Source organism: Protomyctophum parallelum (assembly GCF_964188405.1).
Source record: "Protomyctophum parallelum genome assembly, chromosome: 23".
In the NCBI taxonomy this organism is placed as follows: Eukaryota; Metazoa; Chordata; class Actinopteri; order Myctophiformes; family Myctophidae; genus Protomyctophum; species Protomyctophum parallelum.
In genome coordinates, this window is record NC_139715.1 from 9,464,677 (window position 1) to 9,486,138 (window position 21,462).

The 21,462-nt window shown below is 42.7% G+C and overlaps 1 protein-coding gene across 1 annotated transcript in view; it reads right to left on the reverse strand.

The window, feature by feature from the left end:
• Positions 1-361: 361 nt before the first annotated feature.
• cdk15 (cyclin-dependent kinase 15) overlaps positions 362-21,462 on the reverse strand; it is a 66,644-nt gene continuing 45,543 nt past the window's right edge. The window contains exons 12-14 of the mRNA XM_083758633.1: positions 12,716-12,764; positions 4,541-4,683; positions 362-528 (exon numbers count right to left, since the gene is read on the reverse strand). Of these exons, the coding sequence (XP_083614759.1) occupies positions 416-528; positions 4,541-4,683; positions 12,716-12,764 (305 nt within the window). The 3' untranslated portion in view covers positions 362-415. The remainder of the gene's footprint in view (positions 529-4,540; positions 4,684-12,715; positions 12,765-21,462) is intronic.

The following is a 21,462-nucleotide window of genomic DNA, read 5'->3' on the forward strand; positions in this document are numbered from 1 at the left end:
TTGTATTCAAACTATAAATTATTATAGTTCCTTACGCTGTGATTTCCTGCGTCTCAGGTTTCTCAGGGTTTCGGTTCAAAACTCTATAGATCCATTTTGAATAGCAGAAGCAAAACAAAAAATAACAACATTACAGATCTGAACTTCTGAACATGAGAACAGAAGTTCTGCTCCCAGACGGATCATCCGCGAACACGGAAATCCTGCACAGAACCAGAGCAAAAAAAGATCAAACGCGCGAGAATGAGGAGCACGATCGTCTGGTACCTCTTTACCGAAACCTTTTGAAAAGTGTAGAGAATAATCCGCCGCGGCGAAATTCAGCAATCGACGCAGGATCTAATAATGAGAAAATCCAACCTTACGACCAAAACATTTCCCTGTGTCTGTTGGGTAGAGAGTGTTAAAAGTTCCATCACCAGCATTTGGCCAGGGGCGTCAGCGGAGTTTTCACCCTCCGGCTGGGGCTGAATATGTCCCTCACCTCGGTCTCCAGCCGCACTCCTGGAACCTTGAAGACGGACACATCTGTAGAGGGACAGACCAAGGGACGTTGGTCAGAACAGGTCAGCGGCAGTGGTGGAAAAACTACTCAATACTGCAATATAGAAATACTCTGTTACAAGTAAAGGTTAAAAACAATACGTGTTTGGTATCAAAATATACTTAAAGTGCCAAAAGTAAAAGTAATCATTGTGCAGTCTCATTTCACAAGTTCAAAATGTATAAAAGATCTTTTGAAAAAAGCCGATCTACGAGCTCACACTGCGCCTCATCGCGACGCATTGTGAGCTGTTAGATCTGCTATTTTCAAATGCCTGAAATATGGAGTGGTTAGTGTGTTTTGTAATGAAAATTAAAAAGTAACTATTAACTAAAGTTTTCAATTAATTGTAGTGGTGTAAAGGTACAATATTTTCCTCTGAGAAGTAGTTGACTAGAAGTAAAAGTACTGAAAATTGGAAATACTCCAGTAAAATAAAAGTACCGAAAAATTGTGCTTAAATAAAAGTACTTAGTTACCATTGAGAGCGTGCAAATGGAACAAAACGGACCCGCGTACACATCCCGTTCGGTTCCATTTGCACACACTCAGGCCCCTTTTCCACCAAAATACCTTTGGTTCTAGAACTTTCACGGAATTGGCGGCCATTTTTTGGTTCAGGTTCCGAACCAGCTTTTAAGGCTTCTGAACCAATTCATTGTCGGTGGAAATGCTCCGAACCCGTTCAATATTAGGTGGGAAAAAAAGAACCGATCAGGTTCAACTCCGGTGGGAAAGGGGCCTCAGAGTTACAGAACCGTAAGGGTCCATTTGGCTCGGTGTGTCAATGGCGCTCAGGGCTCACGCACATACATAATATAAAGTATCAACATGATGTAACAGGGAGCCTACGTGCACGTGGAGTCTACATTTTAGGCAGAGAGTAGTGCAATGGGAGTCGAGGGCTTTAACCACCTCCCAGGGACCTACACCCCCCCCCCCCCCCCCCCCCCCCCACACACACACACACCAAATAGCAGATGTACTTTGTCCGCCATTTATTACATTTTTGGATGTGCTACCTTTTGAATTTGTTTTGAATTCCTATTTTTTTATGTATAGTGGATTTGGGTTTAGCACTCCATGATGCGCAACGTCTTTTTGTCATTTAGCAGATATATAGAATAAACTCACAATGAGGTGCAAAGCAATGTGAGCTTGTAGATCTGCTTTTTCCATCAAATGTTTGCCTATAAAATGTCATGCCCAGAATAGGAAAGCTAGAGTTCACGTGGATAAACAGGTACGTAGGTGAAAATAATTCCTTGGCAGACGTTAACAGGGTAGAATTCAGCATAGAGTCGATATGACTAATAGTTGCTCTCATTAAAACACTCTCCACCAGCAAAGGAGGGGAGGGGGTGGGGGGGCGTCATCATTTAAAATAGCTAGACAGAAAATAATGGAGAATCTTCTTTCTCAGCCAATTTATTCGCTCCCTTTTCGGTTCTTTTTGTCTTGGTTTCTTGCGGTCGACTTCCTGCTGCTCTACTGATGATCTCTCTCTCTCTCTCTCTCTCTCTCTCTCTCTCTCTCTCTCTCATTTATCTCTCTCTCTGTCTCTCAGTTTTTGCTTTCAAGGTCTGGCGGGTGTCTGCTGTGTCTGTTTCGTGTGCTCATTCTCTTTTCTCGCTCTTCTTTGTCTGCCCCTCTCTCTCTCTCTCTCTCTCTCTCTCTCTCTCTCTCTCTCTCTCTCTGTCTCTCTGTCATACAGTGAATGTCATACTCATATGTTCATAACCCTTTCATTCCAAGGACCCCCGGTTTGATAACCCTATATGCTAGGCCAAGGAACTCCGTTTTAGACGAGTGTTAACTCGGGGGTGCCAATCTGCACTATAAAATCCTCAGTGTTAATGTAACCCTGAAAACACCATTGGGAGCTAAAATAAAATAAAAACACACACGGACGCGCATGCACACGCACACGCACACACACAGTTACTTTACAGATTTTTGCAGATTCAGATACTGCAGGGAATACAAAACATGCATTAAGACAGTGACACATGTCATCATGACACATTATCGGTTGCCCAGCCTGACCGTTACCAGCTTAAACCACATTAAATGAATGCACACACATTAAATGCATTACTCATTACATTCCAATAAGGCGATGGTGAAATGGACCTGCACAATGAGAACTTGCTCTAGTTGTAAGTGTACTGCATATTCCGATACCTACCTACGACATTTAGTCTAAAATAATCTATACAGGAGGATTTCTACATTGTGATTATTGCTACTTTAAGCACCCAATTTGAGTGCTTCTTCTACAGCTGAGGAAAGGCAAGTTGATTTGAACAAAAACAACAGACGCCTGCATCTGCCATCAAACAAATTCCCGCACCTGCCCCCCTCCAAACAACAACATTGTTTTAAAATGTGAGGGAATCGCCGGTGCTTGTACTTTAAAACCTGCTTTCTTTTCTGCCAGCTGGCCCTGCGGTGGTACTACTGCTACACCCACGTTTCAAAGAGCAACAGCCAACAGCCAACCCACAGTCGTCACTCTACCGCCAAATTACCCCCAAAACACTCATCGTCCTTAAAAGCTTCCACTTAAAAGAACATGGTTGTATTCCCCCCCTGCCACCGTCCGTCCGTCCGTCCGTCCGTCCGTCCTTGGGGAGACGGGTGGGTTGTCTGTGTTTGGCAGCACACTCTCCGACAGCAGTGAAAGTGTAACCAAACGGACCCGCGAGAGTCCGCTTGGTTACATTAAATGAACGCTGAGGATTTGACAGTGTAGCTAGACAGGCAGCCGGCCTTCAAAACCTACGGTACACTTCATGTGTGCGCACATGCGTGTGCGTGTGTGTGAGTGTGAGTGTTAGTGTTAGTCTTAGTGAAGCGGCATAGCAGAGCTGCTGGATATGGCGGATATGTTGAAAGAGCCCATCTGTGCGGCCCGGCGGGGGGTCCGTGTCTTTAATCAGACCCTCGCAGTGCACACGGCGACAAAGAAAAACACACACACACACACACACACACACACACACACACACACACACACACACACACACACACACACACACACACACACACACACACACACACACACACACTACCTTGTAGTCAAAGCTGTCAATGATACGTGCACAATGTGTATGTGTCGCTGCATGGGTGTGTTATGTGTGGGTATCAGTGTTGAAAGATACAAAAAAAAAAAAGTATCCGGGCAGCATTTTGAATTCTCCCACTGCTGTGTGTGTGTTTGTTAACCACTTTAAATCCTCTAAGACTTTAGTCAACTGGACACGAGTTGTCTCTGTATTAGGGACACTTCTTTCCCTTTTTGTCTACAACAAATGTCTTTGTCGAAAATAGCCGATCTACAAGCTTGTAGATCTGCCAATTTGTGGCTAAGTAAGTATAGACCCAGGGTGCTGGGGTTCAAGTGGTTAAATAGACGGACAACGCTTCGACCTATGAGGTATCGATCAGGTTCATGGACCTGATGACGACAGAAGAAACCTTGTTCCTTTATTTTGGACTGAAGCAGATTCTAAAAAGCCTTCTAAATCCTGACCTAAGTTTTCTGAAAAACGTCAAATATTTATATAGCAGCATCAATTTCTTGTCATTTTTTAATACTGCACATACTATACAGATCCCCAAGAGGGGTTCCCGTCCAGAAGGGTTAGATCACCTAAAGGGGTTCCCGCCCAGAATGGGTTAAACGTTGTTCGTTTAATAAATATTCACTCAGTGGTAGGCAGCATTCAAGATGGTGTGTGGAAAACGTTTTAGTTTTTTCAGTTTTTTATCTTTGAACTTGACATTTTTTCATCCAGCAGCACCCGTGGAAATTCGTTCAGATTGTGCATGAATTATTATCCTTGAACTGTGTGTGTGTGTGTGTGTGTGTGTGTGTGTGTGTGTGTGTGTCGACGTGCGTGTCTGCCCGACCGCGCAACGTGCGCGTACATGCTGTAAGACGGAGGAGAGAGAGACCATCATTAGAACACAAAGTGAGTGTGCGCTGCGTACTGTCTCGTAGCTGCGTGACGGGCGGAGGCAGCGTGCTGAAGTAGGGATGGTTCAGGGCGTCCTGGGCAGAGATGCGGTCCTTGGGGATGGCCATTAACATGTGCTGGGCCAGGTCCTCCGTCTTGTAGGGGAGCTGGGAAAGCCTGCGGGGAGAGAGAGGAGAGAAAACATTATCCCTGATCAGTCCACCATGTTTGCTACAGCTTCTCTCTCACACACACACACACACACATACACACACACACACACATACACTCGACGGGTACAAGGCCGGCTGCCTGTCTAGCAATACTGTCAAATACTCAGCGTTCATTCTCACAGCGCACGCACACACACACACATGAATGAATGAATGCACACAACACAAACACACAGGTGTGAGGTGTCTGTGATCATCAGACATATGAAAATACAAAAAACAAGACATCAATCCACATGTTATCCAAAGCAGTGGTTCGCTCATTATCCTGTCTGTCTGTACTCCTTGCTCTACCACAACAACATTGCCAATTTTATAAGCTCACTATTTAGAGTGTGCGTACGTACGTGTGCGTGTGTGTTTATGTGTGTGCGTGCATGTGTACTTTCATAATTCTATTTTTGCGAGGACCAGATGACATAAAGAGGAGAACGTGTAAACTATTAATAATATCCTGTGGTCCTCACTGTGTGACTGTTAGGGAGGTCGGAGGTCATGATTTCAAGGTCAGACATTTGGAGGAACCGAATTGAGTATATAGGTTTTCTTGGCTTAAAATCCTCTTAGCAGACATTCTATCGAACTGTGCTTTCCTCAGTTTCCTGTGATTATTTTCCTGCAAACTGTTAATAAAGTATTCAAACAACCGTGGAATGGTTCCAATTTCCAATGGAAATCAACAGAGGATCCTCACATGTATAGTAATACTAACGTGTCTGTGCGTGCGTGCGCACGTGTGTGTGTGTGTGTGTGTGCGTGCGCACACGTGTTTTTCTCTACATAGCCGTCCGTGCATTTGGAGAAAGAGAGCCTTTGGTCTCACCAGGGGGCCCGTTTAATTAAATCTACGGACAGGCAGAAAAAAAAGAAGAAAAAGGAGGAAAAAAAGATATAGCGAGAGAGAGAGAGAGAGAGAGAGAGAGAGAGAGAGAGAGAAAAGGGGTTTTGGGGTGTAGTAGGGTGGGATGGGGCGGTGGGTCTCTCCCATTCATCGGCTTTGAATAGACTTCCATTGAAGATTCGACCCAAACTCACCCATGCCCGCCCAATATCACTACTATACCCCCTTCACTGTCACTCTTCTTGTTTCTGCCCTCTCTCTCTCTCTCTCTCTCTCTCTCATGTATGGAAATGTTTGGAATGACTTTGATGACCACAAGAATTCTCTCTCTCTCCCTCTCTCTCTCTGATTTCTCCCCCTGTGCGTTTCTTTTGCGTCGCCATCGTTTTTTCAGTGGTGGAAAATGTACTCAATTTTTTTACTTAAGTAAAAGTATCAATATTGCAGCAAGTAAAAGTCCGGAATTCAAAATGGACTTGAGTAAAAGTTCAAAAATGTTCACATCAAAATGTACTTAAAGGACAACTTTAGTTTTTTTCAACCAAGGTTCATGTTTTAGGTTGTTATTAGAGAAAGTAAAAGGTGAGTGTAATCTTTTTGTCCATTTGCTGCTTTCTTTAGTTTTTGGGATTTTTCGAGCATGGGGCTAAATATGTATTTCTTTACAAAATGTTATAGCAATTTATTTTTTTATTCTTTACTATAGTCCTACTAGACCCCAATAAATTACATCTGGCCACAAAAGATCACAGGATCTACTGAATGTGTCAAACTTTCAGAGACATATTGAGCCTATGACACACACAGTGTGGCTTCCCCCCAGTAGGCCTCCTTCACATTCAGTAGATCCTGTGATCTTTTGTGGCCAGATGTAATTTCTTAGGGTCTAGTAGGACTATAGTAAATAATAAATTAATAAATCGCTATAATTTTTTTTTTTTAATAAATACATATTTAGCCCCATGTTCAAATGCCCCCGCCCCCTGTCAAAAATAGCTAAAATCCCTCATCTTTTACTTTCTCTCATAACAACGTAAAACATGAACCTTGGTTGAAAAAAACTAAAGTTGTCCTTATGTAAAGTACCAAATGTAAAAGTACTCAGTATTCAAATGTATAAACATCTCTTGAAAATAGCAGATGCGTCGGCGTCGCGTTCATGAGCTTGTAGATCATATATTTTCAAATGGCCAAAATATATGTGGTTAAGGTATGTTTTGATACTAATCGAAAGCTACAAACGAAGTAACTAGTAAGTAACGTAACTAACGTTTTCAAATAATTGTAGTGGAGTAAAAAGTACAATACTTGCCTCTGAGATGTAGTGGAGTAGAAGTAAGTATTGAAAATTGGTAAAATACCTCAACATTGTGCTTAAGTACAGTAGTTGAGTAAATTTACTTAAATTACTCACCACTGCGCTTTCTTGGCATTGGCAGAGGACACGTCCGATGGGCGAGGTATACGTGCGTGCCAGTTGAAACTACTAACGTTGTGCTTTTTCCACAAAGACCCGAGGCAAGAGAAAACAAAACGTTGTTAAGCTTGATCTCCGTCCGACCGACCGCCGTCGAGTGCATTTCAATCAATGCGTTTGAAACGTTTCCAAAAAAACATAAAAGACTAAAAACAAAAACAGTTTTTCCAATCGAGAGATGGGGAAAAAAAACCTTGGAAAGCTTTAAGCCCGATGGTCGGCCGATACCTCATCGTACCAAGTTACTGACGAGGCCGATCTACGAGTCCGCAACGAGAGTTGAGTCAAACAGAGTCATGGTGCTGCTATTGTGCATGTTGGCTCACTGGAAACACTCTGCTCCACCAGTGGGTCTCAAAGTGTCCTTGAATGGGTTCCAAATAGCCCCGTACGAGTGTGTAACTCTGAGTGTACAAATGGAACCGAAAGGGTCCATTTGTACACTCTCAGAGTTATGGGTGCATGTCCTTGAAATTAGAAATTAAAAAAAAATTGGATCCACTGCACACTAAATGGAACAGAGCATTAATTAGTATCATCGGTAACACCTGTGAAGGAAGCAGCCCGGAAGCAAGGAAGCTTAAACAAGGAAAAGTCATGGTCACGTGACTGGGCCGACACTCTCAGTGGCAAATCTCGCAGCGGAAGTTCGATGAAATACAGCAGTGGATGGAGCCGGCTGGACCAGCTCATGAACAAACACTATTTATAAAACATTGAGACCTTTAGATGTGTACACTGTGTAATTTTAGAGGAATCTAAAGAGCACAAACTAGTTTCTGAACGTGCCAAGTATCACAGGACTCCACCGTTTCCTGTCTGGCAAGCAAATCTTGCGATACCCAAGAGACAGAAACGATACTTGCCGCTGTTTAGATGCCTCAATAACATGATGTACTGTGCACATCGAAAAGCAAGTTATTGGAAAACAACCAGTCATATGTACTCTTTTATATTCCTGACCCGATTATATGACAAAGGTTCAATGTTTCATAATTAGTGTTTGTTAATGAGCTGGTCCAGTTGGCTCCATTCACTGCCATGCATTTCATCCAACTTCCGCTGCGAGATTTGCCACAGAGAGCGTCATGCAGTCATGGTCACGTGACCATGACTTTTCCTTCTGTAAGCTTCCTTGCCCGGAAGCAAGGAAGCTCTTAGAAGGAAGTGAAGTGGTCACGTGACTGGGCTGCGCCATGACACTTTCATGAACACTTTCACAGGAGCCAAACTACACCCGGAAGTTCGGCAGAATGCACTGGAGCCAATGAGAGCTCAGTGACCAGCTCATGAACAAACATTATTTATGAATGACTGAGACCTTTTGTAAAGTGATCGCTTCTGGAAAATAAAATAATATATATAACACGTTATTTTAGGCTGTCTTATTTTTTGATGTGCATACTACTTAATGTGATTTATTTTTTCAAAGAGCAGAGAGCAGCCCAGGCAGAAAACTTACTATGTGCTCTTCTATAAATACCTCAATAAAAATAAATAGTTATTAAGTCGAAAAACAACCACTCGGAAAAAACGTGTGATATCACTTATGTCTTCTTTCATATTCCTGAACCAATTATATGACAAAGCTCGCAATCGTTCATGTATAATGTTTGTTATGAGCTGGTCCAGCCGGCTCCATTCACTGCCATGTATTCATTGCACTACCGGTGTGAGTTTGGCTCCCATGAAAGTGTCCATGAAAGTGTCATGGCGCAGCCCAGTCACGTGACCACTTCACTTCCTTCTAAGAGCTTCCTTGCCCGGAAGTAGGAAGAGTTGAGAAAACCCTTGGTATGGAAGGAACTCCTGGCTATTGCAAAGCTTAGACGAGAACGTCGGCTAAACGCCTGAAAATGTACCGCTCCATCTGTCAGCGGTGGAAAGTAACGTAAAGTATATTTACTCAAGTGCTGCAAGTAAAATTTGGTATTTCTGTTTATTTTTGTTTTACTATACTGGAGTATTTCCAATGTTTTATTTACTTTAACTCCACTACGTCTCAGAGGCAAATATTGTACTGTTTTACTCCACTACAATTATTTGAAAACTTTAGTGAAAAGTGATTATTTAATTTTTTATTATTATCACTTAGCTGTATATTAACCAGATTGGCTATTTTCAAAACTTCTGCATGAAGAGTACATTTACTTTTGGTACTTTTTGGTACATTTTGCTCCCCGTACTTTTGCACTCAAGTACACATGGTACTGAAAATGTTTGCAAGTCCTAAATGTGCGATTTGTGAGAGCCGCCCCACACACTAGTGCTGATTCCTAAACAATCAACACAATATGTAAAATGATCTTTCGTTCGTGTAGGGCTACACAGGCAATTTGGACATCAGCCAAGAAATGCTATCGTCATCCAGTTCAATTAGTCCGCTGACTCCATGTGGTGATTTGAAGGTTGGGCATTCACTGATGATGTGTTCAACAGTCTGTGGTTTTCCACATTCGCAGAGATCAGTGGCAGACACTCCAATCATAGACAGACAGACAGACAGACAGACAGACAGACAGACAGACAGACATTGGAGGCATGTCGCTGTGCAACATGCATCGTGCATTGAGAGCATGTAGATCATCTATTTTCTCTGTGCAACATGCCTCCAAAGAAGACATGATGATGGCTTCTATGGATTCAAAAATACTGAAATCAGTCGTGGCGACTGAGAACTTTAATCCATGAGTACACTTTGAATACCAACCTTTTTACCCTTACAGAATATGTCTACACTGTGGTAAGGTATTGATACTGAAATAAATACTTTAGTAAAGAAAAAAAGGAAAGAAACATGCGAGTACTTTGTCAATCCCCCCCCCCCCCCCCACTCCGTGTACACTGCTACAAGACTGGAGCAGTGTTAGGTCAGATGTCAGTGTGTTGCTAAGAGAGAGAGAGAGAGAGAGAGAGAGAGAGAGAGAGAGAGGGGAGGGGGTTCACCCAGCTTGTCAGACAAAGAGTCTTCTGTGCGTACAGACGCTTCCTGACTACCTACCTCCTAGTCTTCTCTCCGGTGGTGGAAAAAAGTAACTAATTATATTTACTCAAGTATATACTGTACTTTAAGCACAATTCTGAGGTGCTTTTACTTTACTTGAGCAGTGTCCATTTTTCCCAATACGTTATACTTCTTTTATAGCTAATTTCAAAAAGGTTGGTACATTCAATTTTGTTTCACCAAAATGTACTTTTACTAAAGTAAAATGTACTTTACTTTAAGTACATTTTTTAATATAGGCCTTTTAGTTAGTAGAGTATTTTTACAGTGATATTGCTACTTATATTTTACAAAAATAAAACACACACACACACACACACACACACACACACACACACACACACACACACACACACACACACACACACACACACACACACACACACAAACGTGTGTGTGTGTGTTGTGTGTGTGTGTGTGTGTGTGTGTGTGTGTGTGTGTGTGCGTGCTGTGCTGTGCTGCACATATAGTATTGATGCAGTCGCAGGTTAAACAATCTGAAGTACAATCCAACAGTAGTCGGAGCACCACAAACATCTGTTAAACATCTGCATTAGCCTACTTAATTTACAATAAGTCAACCATTAGAAAATGTAGAAGAATATACTAGCAGTCGAGACCCAAACGAGAGATTAGACGTTTGCCCGAGACCCATAGACTAGTGAAAATAGCAGATATACAAGCGCATAACGCCTTCCGTTTTGGCTACTGTATAGAATGTGGTCTCACTTGGAAAAGAGTTATTTTTTAATTTTCTTAATCTCACTGTGACTTCCTGGATAAATAAAGTTTAAATGCGGTATATTTGCTTTGCGGGTTAAATGTGCTTTGCAAATAAAAGTGAGTTGACTTCTACCTTTCTTAGTTGGAAGTTTTACATGGTCGTTTTACATACACGGGCCAAGTACCTGCTGTGTAACTTCAAAGGTACGGTACACGCACATGAATGATTTTCAAATAAAAACAAATATAGGCTAGATATTATTATTTCTGGAAATATTTCTTGCAGATGTGTGCTTTTTTTGTCCTTAAAGGAGCACTTCACCACTTTTCAACCTATCTTCATATAATTGGTCCTCACTAATGATGATGAAAATGGCACAATTTCTTTCTACTCGGTCTGCATTCCATATACAGTATGTGATTTATCTTGCTTGTTGAAAGTATAGTAGCTCTGGATAAGAGCGTCTGCTAAGAAACTGTATTTTTATATTGCGGTATCGGTACATTTAAGTAAAAATATTCCTTCCACCGCTGAAAGAATTGCAGAAGCCCGTTAATACCAGAGCAGCGGCAGGGTTGATTTATGTTATCTCTCAGCTGATGTTTTCCACTTCGGAGGTTGTTTAAGTGTCTGGCAGCGCGGGCCAAAGCACAGCTCGGCTCGTTCAAATATTCACAGACCACATGCAAATATGACTTAACCCAGGTGTATATGGGTCTCTGGCCAAACGTCTTACATCGGCACTTTCCATCGGGGGAGGGGAGTGTTGATGAACGCCAAAGAAATGCCGGACACAAACTAGAGAGCAAATAAGCAGTTATTAACCACTTTCTGAAAGGCTGCGTAAGTTATATGGTCAATATAATGCACAGCTAAAAAGAAATACCCTGTGGTAAATGTAAACGGACAAAATGTAAAAGAAATGGACCGCTAAACTCTGAGCATGCACAAAATGGAGCCAAATGGAACCGTATGGGTCCATTTGGTTTCATTTTTACACTCTCAAGAGTTAAATTGACACTCTGTACATTACTGTGCATAAGTTGCATGACCTGCTACATTAACCATTTTCGCTTTCCGCCCCTTTTGGAAAAACTAAATACAATTTCAATGTGACATGGGAGACTGAGGGTTTTGCATAAAACACAAAATGGTCTCTAATGTGTTCGCTGATTTGATTTGCAGGGACTGTGGTTGAGGAATGCCAACTCCTTTGTGTGTGTTCCCATGGATCCAATGTAGGTATTATTAAGTCACAAGCTGTTAATACGTTTCATTGGTTCAATATTTCGTAAAACCCTCAGACAGACCCAACCACTTTCAGTTAAAACTATTTAAAAAATAGCAAGAGCTAGCAAAACGCATCGTACCGTGACACGTTGTGATCTTGTAGTTGGGCTATTTTTTCTACTTTTGTGCGACAATCTAGAATGACAAAGTAGCACGTTCATTTACAAAATAATAAAAATAAAGTTGAAATATGGATGGAGATAATACAAGGTTTCTGCCTGACGGCAACGATTATAACGTTCTTTGGCACAAATCAACAGTCAGGGTGCTCGAGTGGCGCAGTGGTAAAGTGCCCACCACTGCGGAGGTTGTGGGTTCGAATCCACCGTGATGCATGTTTGGGCTTTGTCGTAGTACAGTAGTAGTAACAGTAGTACAGTAGTACTAACAACTAGCCCATGGGAAGTCGGGTGGGGAGTGTGATTTGTCACCCTATGGGCTGGGAGGCGGCAACTGTCAGCGGGTGGAGTGGGACGGGGGCTCTAGTCTACGTCCTTCCCGGTGGGAGCTCCTCACTGGTATGGTGAGTCAGTGGGATACGATACAGCAGCGACAATACACAGAAATGTGTATGGGGAGGAATCGATTGGCATTAAACGACTAAATTGGGAAGAAAAGGGGGTTAAAAAGCATGTCTCACCTTTTCCAAACGGTTCTGAACTGCTGTGCTTCACAGGGATGGAACCATTCTGTAAAGAGAGAGAAACTGTGTTGATTTTGACAGCATAGTATATTATAATTTCATTTAGTTTTAGTCATAGTCTTTTGAATAAGATTTCATTTTGTTTCACTCATCTGAGGCCTTTTAGTCTAGTCTGAAATTGTAAAATTTAGTCTTAGTTTTAGTCGTCATTGCTTAGTTTTAATATAGTCAGTGAAAAAATGCAGTCGACGAACATTTTTTGTCATGGTTTTAGTCGACGAACTGAACACAGACAGGACAGAGAGAGCGAACGCATGCAGCAGCATGGTTTCAAAAGCACTACGTCTGCAGGAAAACATTTTATATTTGAAAACCTCGAGTCTGGAACAATACTTATTGGGGTAACAAACACCACACACTATATATCGTCGCTGTCGGGCAGAAACCTCCTATCTCCATATTTTAACTTATTGTTTTTTTTGTAAATTAATGCCCCTATACTTGATCATACTACAGCGTCACTCAAAAGCATAAAAAGCAGCAGATTCCACAAGCTCGAGTCGCAACGCGAAGTGTTTTGTGCTTGTCCATCTGCTGCTTTTGCCGTTTGTTTTTTATTTGAATCCTGAAAAGTAACAGTTTTTGGGGACCCCCCCCCCCCCCCCCCCACCCGACAGAGACGATATAAATAATAGCTAAATAACAGAAGATCCAGTTGGCCAAAGTGTGTCTTGTAAAAATACAGAAATGTGAGTTCCCCACAGCCCCTTTAAAATAGTTTTATAACTAATATTAAATCTTGTGCTGCCATCAGCCGTTTTATTACGAGTCAAGGTCATTACCCACCGGCAGCGATGTGAGTAACCAGCAGCACAAATGTATGAATAATTCAGACGCACATTCTGACGTGCCTGACTATTAATTGGTCAGATGTGTGCATTCTGATGTGCCTGACTATTAATTGGTCAGATGTGTGCATTCTGATGTGCCTGACTATTAATTGGTCAGGTGTGTGCATTTCGGAACTGAAACATTGGAAAACTCGACCTTGATACCCCCCCTAAACCCCCCCTGCAACATTGCTGATGTGAAAACGTGAATTGACTAGATATAGGTATGTCAAATTGCAAATGAAAGCATGAAGAAGAATGCGATTTGGATGCAAGGGCCTTTAGTGCAACCTTACTCCACCCCGCTTCCCCATTTCACTGGAAATATTCCGCTTGCGATCGTGGAACCTGGAAACTTTGAAACGTAATGCTACTGGATATACTCCGATTTAGAAATGTAGGGTTTTTTTTTGTGGACAAGGAAATCAGCTCGTCAAAGATTGAATACCAGTATCTCCCTGTGACCTCACTCGCACGCACACACAAACACAACACGCACACACCTGCATAACCCCATCTCCTCCCACGCATCTCCCGACTCTTTGGCCACTAAACGGTTCTAATTCCACTGCTTGATTCTGGGAGATGAGCCGCAAAACACAATCCCCCCGAGTTTGTCTCTCCCCCATTTCCGTGTTGGACCACATTTCAGAGGCAGAGCAGCAGAGGACGTGCATCGTCTGATTCTCCTCGCAAAAGGAAGGGCTGTAACTCATCCTTTTGTCTCCTTAGTGTCTCTCCCACGCAGCCGGGAAACCGAGGGCTATGGAGTCGATATGGCTGTGGGACCGAACCCAGTGCTCATTATCCCTGCCCCGAAAAACAAAGTCCTTAGCGGGAGCGAACGAACGCCAAGAAATCTCGGGCTGAAATTATGATGCAGCTAAAACCAAAGCAGTAAAAAGACGAATACCTTTGAGGGAGGGTTTTTTACGGTAAGGAGAAGCACAGTGGCTTTGATGAGTGATGAGTAATGACGCCGACTCGCGAGGGGAAACACACGACCTCTGTTCTGTGGGTTTCTGAGGATACACTCACTTGTCGAGATTTTAATGGGAGGGGAGGCTTTTACTGGTGGCGCGGGCCAGTGCTTTGGGGCATTGGAAGGTTCGTCGGTGGAGTGGGTGTCTGTGTGTGGGGCCGATTTTCTTGTTATTTCCACCTAAAAGGCAGTGGTGGAAAAAGTACTTGTGTTATAAAAAGTATCAATACTGCAACGTAGAAATACTCTCTCATTTGAGTAAAATTACCAAAAGTAGAAAATACTTATTATGCAGAATTTTCAAACATTTCAAGTTTTCAAATGTATAAAAACCTTTTGAAAATAGCAGATCTACAAGCTCACAATGAGTTGCATTGCGACGCTTATAGATCAGCTATTTTCAAATGGCCGAAATAGGGCTGAAGTCGTTAATGTATGCTTTGTAATAATAATCAAAATCTACAAAAAACTAAAATGTAGTGGAATATTTGGATCTGAGATGCAGTGGAGTAGAAGTAAAGTAAAGTATTGAACTTTTGAAGTGAAAATACCTCAAAATTGTACTTAAGTAAATGTACTTTCCACCACTTGACCATCTCAGTGGCCTTGTGGTTAGAGTGTCCGCTCTGAGACTGGGAGGTCGGGGTTCAATACCTGGCCGGATCATACCAGACTCTAAAAATGGGACCCAGTGCCTCCCTGCTTGACACTCAGCATCAAGGGTTGGATTGGGGGTAAGTCCCTGCGACATACTAGCGCCATGTCCAGGCAGTGTACAGTACTTGTACATCAAGCTGCCTCACGCTACAGAAACAGGAGATAGGCTCCTGCCCTGTGGGCCTCATGGCTCGGCAAGGCTACTTACTACTTTCCACCACTGGCACAAAAGGCACAAAAGAAATGCAGTCCCTTTTTGGATTCTAGGACTCTTTTTGGATTCTAGGCCTCTTTTTGGATTCTAGGACTCTTTTTGGATTCTAGGCCTCTTTTTGGATTCTAGGCCTCTTTTTGGTTTCCAGGACTCTTTTTGGATTCTAGGACTCTTTTTGGATTCTAGGACTCTTTTTGGATTCTAGGCCTCTTTTTGGATTCTAGGACTCTTTTTGGATTCTAGGCCTCTTTTTGGATTCTAGGACTCTTTTTGGTTTCCAGGACTCTTTTTGGATTCTAGGACTCTTTTTGGATTCTAGGCCTCTTTTTGGATTCTAGGACTCTTTTTGGATTCTAGGACTCTTTTTGGATTCTAGGCCTCTTTTTGGATTCTAGGACTCTTTTTGGTTTCCAGGACTCTTTTTGGATTCTAGGACTCTTTTTGGATTCTAGGCCTCTTTTTGGATTCTAGGACTCTTTTTGGTTTCCAGGACTCTTTTTGGATTCTAGGACTCTTTTTGGATTCTAGGACTCTTTTTGGTTTCCAGGACTCTTTTTGGATTCTAGGACTCTTTTTGGATTCTAGGACTCTTTTTGGATTCTAGGACTCTTTTTGGATTCTAGGACTCTTTTTCGCCCACTTGGGGTTTGAGTTCTACGAAGACAGTAGTTTTAAGTGAACTTGGGAGAACCTTTTCAACCCATACGAACTGCACACACTGCACCGAAAATAAGCCAAGTACAAGCTCACAACGCATCGCGGAGCAAGCCCTGTTTGAGCTTGCAGATCTGCTGTTTTTGGCACGCTATACACCGTTGTGCAGTGTAAACCAGGCTTTGGTATGATTTATGGGATGAAGGGCTTTTACTGGTCGCTTTAAAAGTGTCGGATAATATTTTGGTCACGGCGAAAACAAATTAATCTGACTCTCTTTGTCGCTGTCTCTCTCACACGTGTGCGCATGCACGCATGGCACACACGCACGCGTGGCGCGCACACACACACACCTCCATTGCATACAGTGTGCAAGACACATTTTGATCATGCACATAAAACCTACTGTAAGCACAGAGGCTGCACACATGTGCAGGCACGCACACGTGTACACACGCACACGTGCACACACACACACACACACACACACACACACACACACACACACACACACACACACTCCCCTTCCCGCATAACATAAACTACAACTTATGCCGACGACGAGACACACACCGTCTCAAACACACCTTCCAATGCACGCTTGCCATTTTGCTTGGCTCATTTTTTCCAGTAGCAGCGTTGACGTTTGCCCTGTGCGGTGTGTGTGTGTGTGTGTGTGTGTGTGTGTGCGCGCGCGCGCGCGCTGGCCACCCGCCCCACCCCGGCCTGCCGAGAGCAGCCCGGTCCAGGCCTTTCTATCGGCCCATTCAGCCCCTCGGGCACATCTGGAGGGTACGACCAGGTAGTCGAGGGAGGGCGCCACCCAGGAGCAAAAAGGGAGAGAGATACTTTATTTCCCCCACCTTTTTTCTTCTTCCATTGCACAAGTACTGTGCTGTGTACTGTACAGTGGTGGAAAAAAGTACCCTTTTTTAAACTTAAGTAAAAGTATCAATACTGCAACATAGAAATAGTATTACACGTAAAAGTCTGGAATGACAAATGCATTTAGTACAAAATGTATAAAAATCTTTTGAAAATAGCATTTTAACTATTTTTTTCCTAATAAAGTTGGTCTTATTTTGTTTTCTGTAAAGCGACATTGAGTATCTAGAAAAGTGCTATATAAATTGTATGCACTATATTTATTACTAGACCGGTGTTCGGCTGTATAGAGCACCAAGTCAGGGGACGATGGAAGTTGGAGATCCATGCCCCACCCGGCTATGCAATACCCGTTCCACCCATCTGTCTGTGTCCCTTTTATGCCCATATATGGAGATTTCTGTATCTGTCTCTCTGTGTCCTTTTATTCCTATATATGGAGTTCTGTGTCAGGCATGCCGCATGCCCAAATATGGAGTGTTGTGATGTCAGGCCAGCTGACATCACAACAGGCATCACAACATGCTCCATATATGGAGGCCAGCTCCATATATGGAGCATTGGGCAGGGGCCCTGTCTAGAGCCCGGGCAGAGGCCTTTTGTGGCGGTTCTGGACAACCGTGGGTCTGACCGGCTCGACACGGGCACTGCACTCCCTGTGGAACGTGTATTTGAAGTCGGTGGGGCTAACGGTTCTTGAGTTCCGTGAACCGTATACGTACAGAGAAATGCTGTGCATTTATAGATAGATTTAGTATTATAATCATTTTTAAACAAATATATTTTATGATATGTTGCATTTCAATTGTCTTTTGCGTTTTTGTGTGGCTACTGTTTTTTACAGTTTTTTACTGTGTTACTGCGAAAGTGCTGCACTACCAGTAGTGTCCCGTGAGGACAAATAAAGTCCCTTAAATCACCTTGCTTTACCTACTGTATAATGACATGGCCAATTTAAGGGATGCCAGGTTGAATGTGGGTTAGCTCAGAGAGAGCAACAAAAAGGACCCGTAACCTTTACGGCTGTAGCCCCACTGCACCAATAAAAGTATGTTGGTATTAGTGCAGTGGGGTGAACCAGAAAGCAGCAGGGCTGGCCAATGATATTGTGTGGGCCAAATTAGGATGTGCTATTGCACAATATTGTGCTGTGCTATTGCACGCAACACAATAGACCAACACAGCGCTCTATGCCAACGCAGATATTATTGCTGACAGCTGGAAACCTTGTACGTCCAAAACATTTCAATTTTTAAAATGTATTACAATCATTTGAAAATAGCTCACAATGCGTCGCATCGCAACGCACTGTGAGCTTGTAGATGTGCTGTTTTCAAATGGCCGATATATATAGGGCTGAAGTGGTTAATGTATGTTTTGTGATAATAATCAAAGTAACTATAGTAACTAATGTTTTCAAAAATATATAGTGGAGTAAAAGTACAATATTTGCCTCTGAGATGTAGTGGAGTAGAAGTAAAAGTATTGGAAATTGGAAATACTCAAGTAAAGTACAAATACCTCAAAATGGAACTAATTACAGGACTTAAGTAAATGTCCTTAGCTACTTTCCACCACTGATTACTCCGCAGTGTCCCGTCTGCTTCATTACACACAGTGTCAGAAGAGGGATCCGAACCCACGGCTCCATTCGGAGGCCAGAACTGGAGACCCGTCTCCTTCATTATACAACAGAGATACAGGGTTTCTGCACGGCACCGGGAAATAAACTATTAAAACCCCTGACGATTCCTGCTCTACTGCTGGCTCCATGTTATGCTCTACATGGGTGTTCAGGAACCGCACACACACCCGCACTCGCTTGCATACGAACAGAGCACTCTGCAGTCTTCATTGACTGTACTGTAGATATGTATACACGTCTCGGACACACGCGCACGCACACCCACACACACACACTGTCAACTGCATCTCAAAACACAGATGGGTATATTTTGAATCTGTCATAGAGGTGCAAGCCTCCACACAGCTGGCACGCACGCACGCACGCACACACGCACGCACGCACGCACGCACGCACGCACGCATGCTGAACCTTCTCTCCGCTCGTCTGTCATCCCCGTAGCCTCTATGCCCTGTTTACTTTTAACATATTTTATGCAGAAGAAAACAACTTTCTTCCTGCCAGCACCTCCTCTCTCCCTCTCTCCCATCTCCTCCTCTTATGCTATATGCTTCTCAAGCGTTTTCATGTCATGTCCAGGGATGGGAGATCATGGGACGATTATTCGCTTTATTGAGATAACAAAGCGCTAACAATAATCGTATCACAGTGATTCATACACCAGGATGAATTAGCTTTTTGTGGAGCTAAGCAAATTCAGTACCACTTTAGGCCCATCATAAAACTGACCTGTAAAGAGTGCATTTGATATGCTCTTAATTTCACTGTACACAAATTGCCAGAACGTGTTGTCAGCTTGTATAGATTGGCGACTGTTCACCCTCGGAATAGCGATGCTGGGGGTTCAAGGGGTTAACAAAGGTGGCATTTTAAGTTTTAAGCATATTGTGAAATTCATATATGTTATTTGTCTGCGGACGACCACCTGAAAAAGATTTGGTGCCAAAAAGTCCCAGGACCCCCAAAAGATGTTTGTGTTAAACACAATATATGAAACAGGGTTTAAGTGGTTGAATCTAAGCCACCCCCACCCCCACCCCAGCTGATGTCTGATGTCGTCTCGTGCTAACCCAGAACGGCGGGCTGCAGACAGGGGGAACTTTGTGACGCCTGCACACACTAATCTGTGCATTTATTCACAATTTATAAGATCCTGTGTTTATTTATTCCTGTCTGGGCAGAGAGTTCTCTCTCTCCCTCTCTCTCTCTCTCTCTCTCTTTTTTCAGCACTTATTGAGGCGTTTCTTTGGAAGCTGCCGAGAGATGGGAGAGATGGAGGGAGGGATGGAGAGAGGGAGGGATGGAGAGAGGGAGGGATGGAGAGAGTGGGAGATAGAGGTGGAGAGAGAGAGTGAGCTGCAGCAAAGAGAGGGGGGGGGGTGTGCTCACAATTTATACTTAAAAAGTACTGTACTGTAAAAGTACCAATACTGCAATATAGAATACTCTGTTACAAGTGAAAGTCCATAATCAAAATTAACTTGAATAAAAGTACAAAGATATTGGCATCAAATTAGTACTCCAGTTACATACATTTCAAATGTATAAAATCTTTTGAAAATAGCAGATCTTTTCAAATGGCCGAAATAGGGCTGAAGGGGGTAATGTATGTAATGTAAATCTAGAAAGTAACTAGTAACTAAAGTTTTCAAATAATTGTAGAGGAGTAAAAGTACAAGAAAATGGTAAATACTCACGTAAAAAATACTTAAAAATTGTAGTACAGTACTTTCCACCACTGGTGAGAGGTTAGTGTGTCAGCTGCACCCTCACCACGCACTCTGATGGAGGTGTGTGTGTATGCATGCATGCGGGCTTATGTGTGCACGCGTGTGTGTGTGTGACTGTATGTGTGTGTGTGTGTGTGTGTGTGTGTGTGTGTGTGTGTGTGTGACTGTGTGTGTGTGTGTGTGTGTGTGTAAGAGGAAGTGCTGGCTGAGTTGAAGCAACTCAGCGTGGGTCTGGATTTAAAGATCTGGCTAAGTGAATAAGGCCGATTGCTGTTTCTAATTAAAAGATTATTTATATATTTACGTACGGTTAGATTTACTGTAGTAGCGTTGTTTTCAAATGCGTTCCCTATACACACAGTAAAAATCCCAGGTGTTAATTTAACTCAGAGAGGGTGTGAAAATGGAACCCGAATGACATGAATATGAGCGCAGAACGGTGGTGTAAAGTAAATACATTTACCCAAGTCAAAGTTTGAGGTACTTTTACCTTACTGGAGTATTTCCAATTTGTTATGGTTTTACTTTTACTCCACTACATCCCAGAGTCAAATATTGACTATAGCTTCAGCCCTATTTACACTTTGGCTATTTCCTAAAAAGAATTATACATTTGAAACCTGTGAAATGGGAACTTACTTTTGGAACTTTAAGTATATTTTCATGCCAATACTTTTATACTTTTACTCAAGTAAATTTGGAATTCCGGACTTTTCTTCTGACTGAAAAGTCCGGAATTCCAAATTCGGAGTATTTTGCAGTATTGGTATTTTTACTTAAACATTTGAGTACTTTTTCCACCACTGAATGTGAGCGCGGAGTCAAATTCCTTGTTGGTACAAAACAACACTTGGCTCAATGAAGCTTGTCCCAGTGTGATGTGAAGTTACGATTACGAAGCCAGTCGTAAATCTGTCTTGCTGCGTTCACACGGGCAGATACAAAGATACAGTCTACCATTCATTTTCAATGGAAGCCAGCGACATGAAGATACAAAGATACATCCAATGTTTGTAGCTGCATGCTGCAAAAGCTGCAAGAGCTACAAAAAAGTTGAGCTGGTTTCAACTTCAGCTACAAAGAAAGA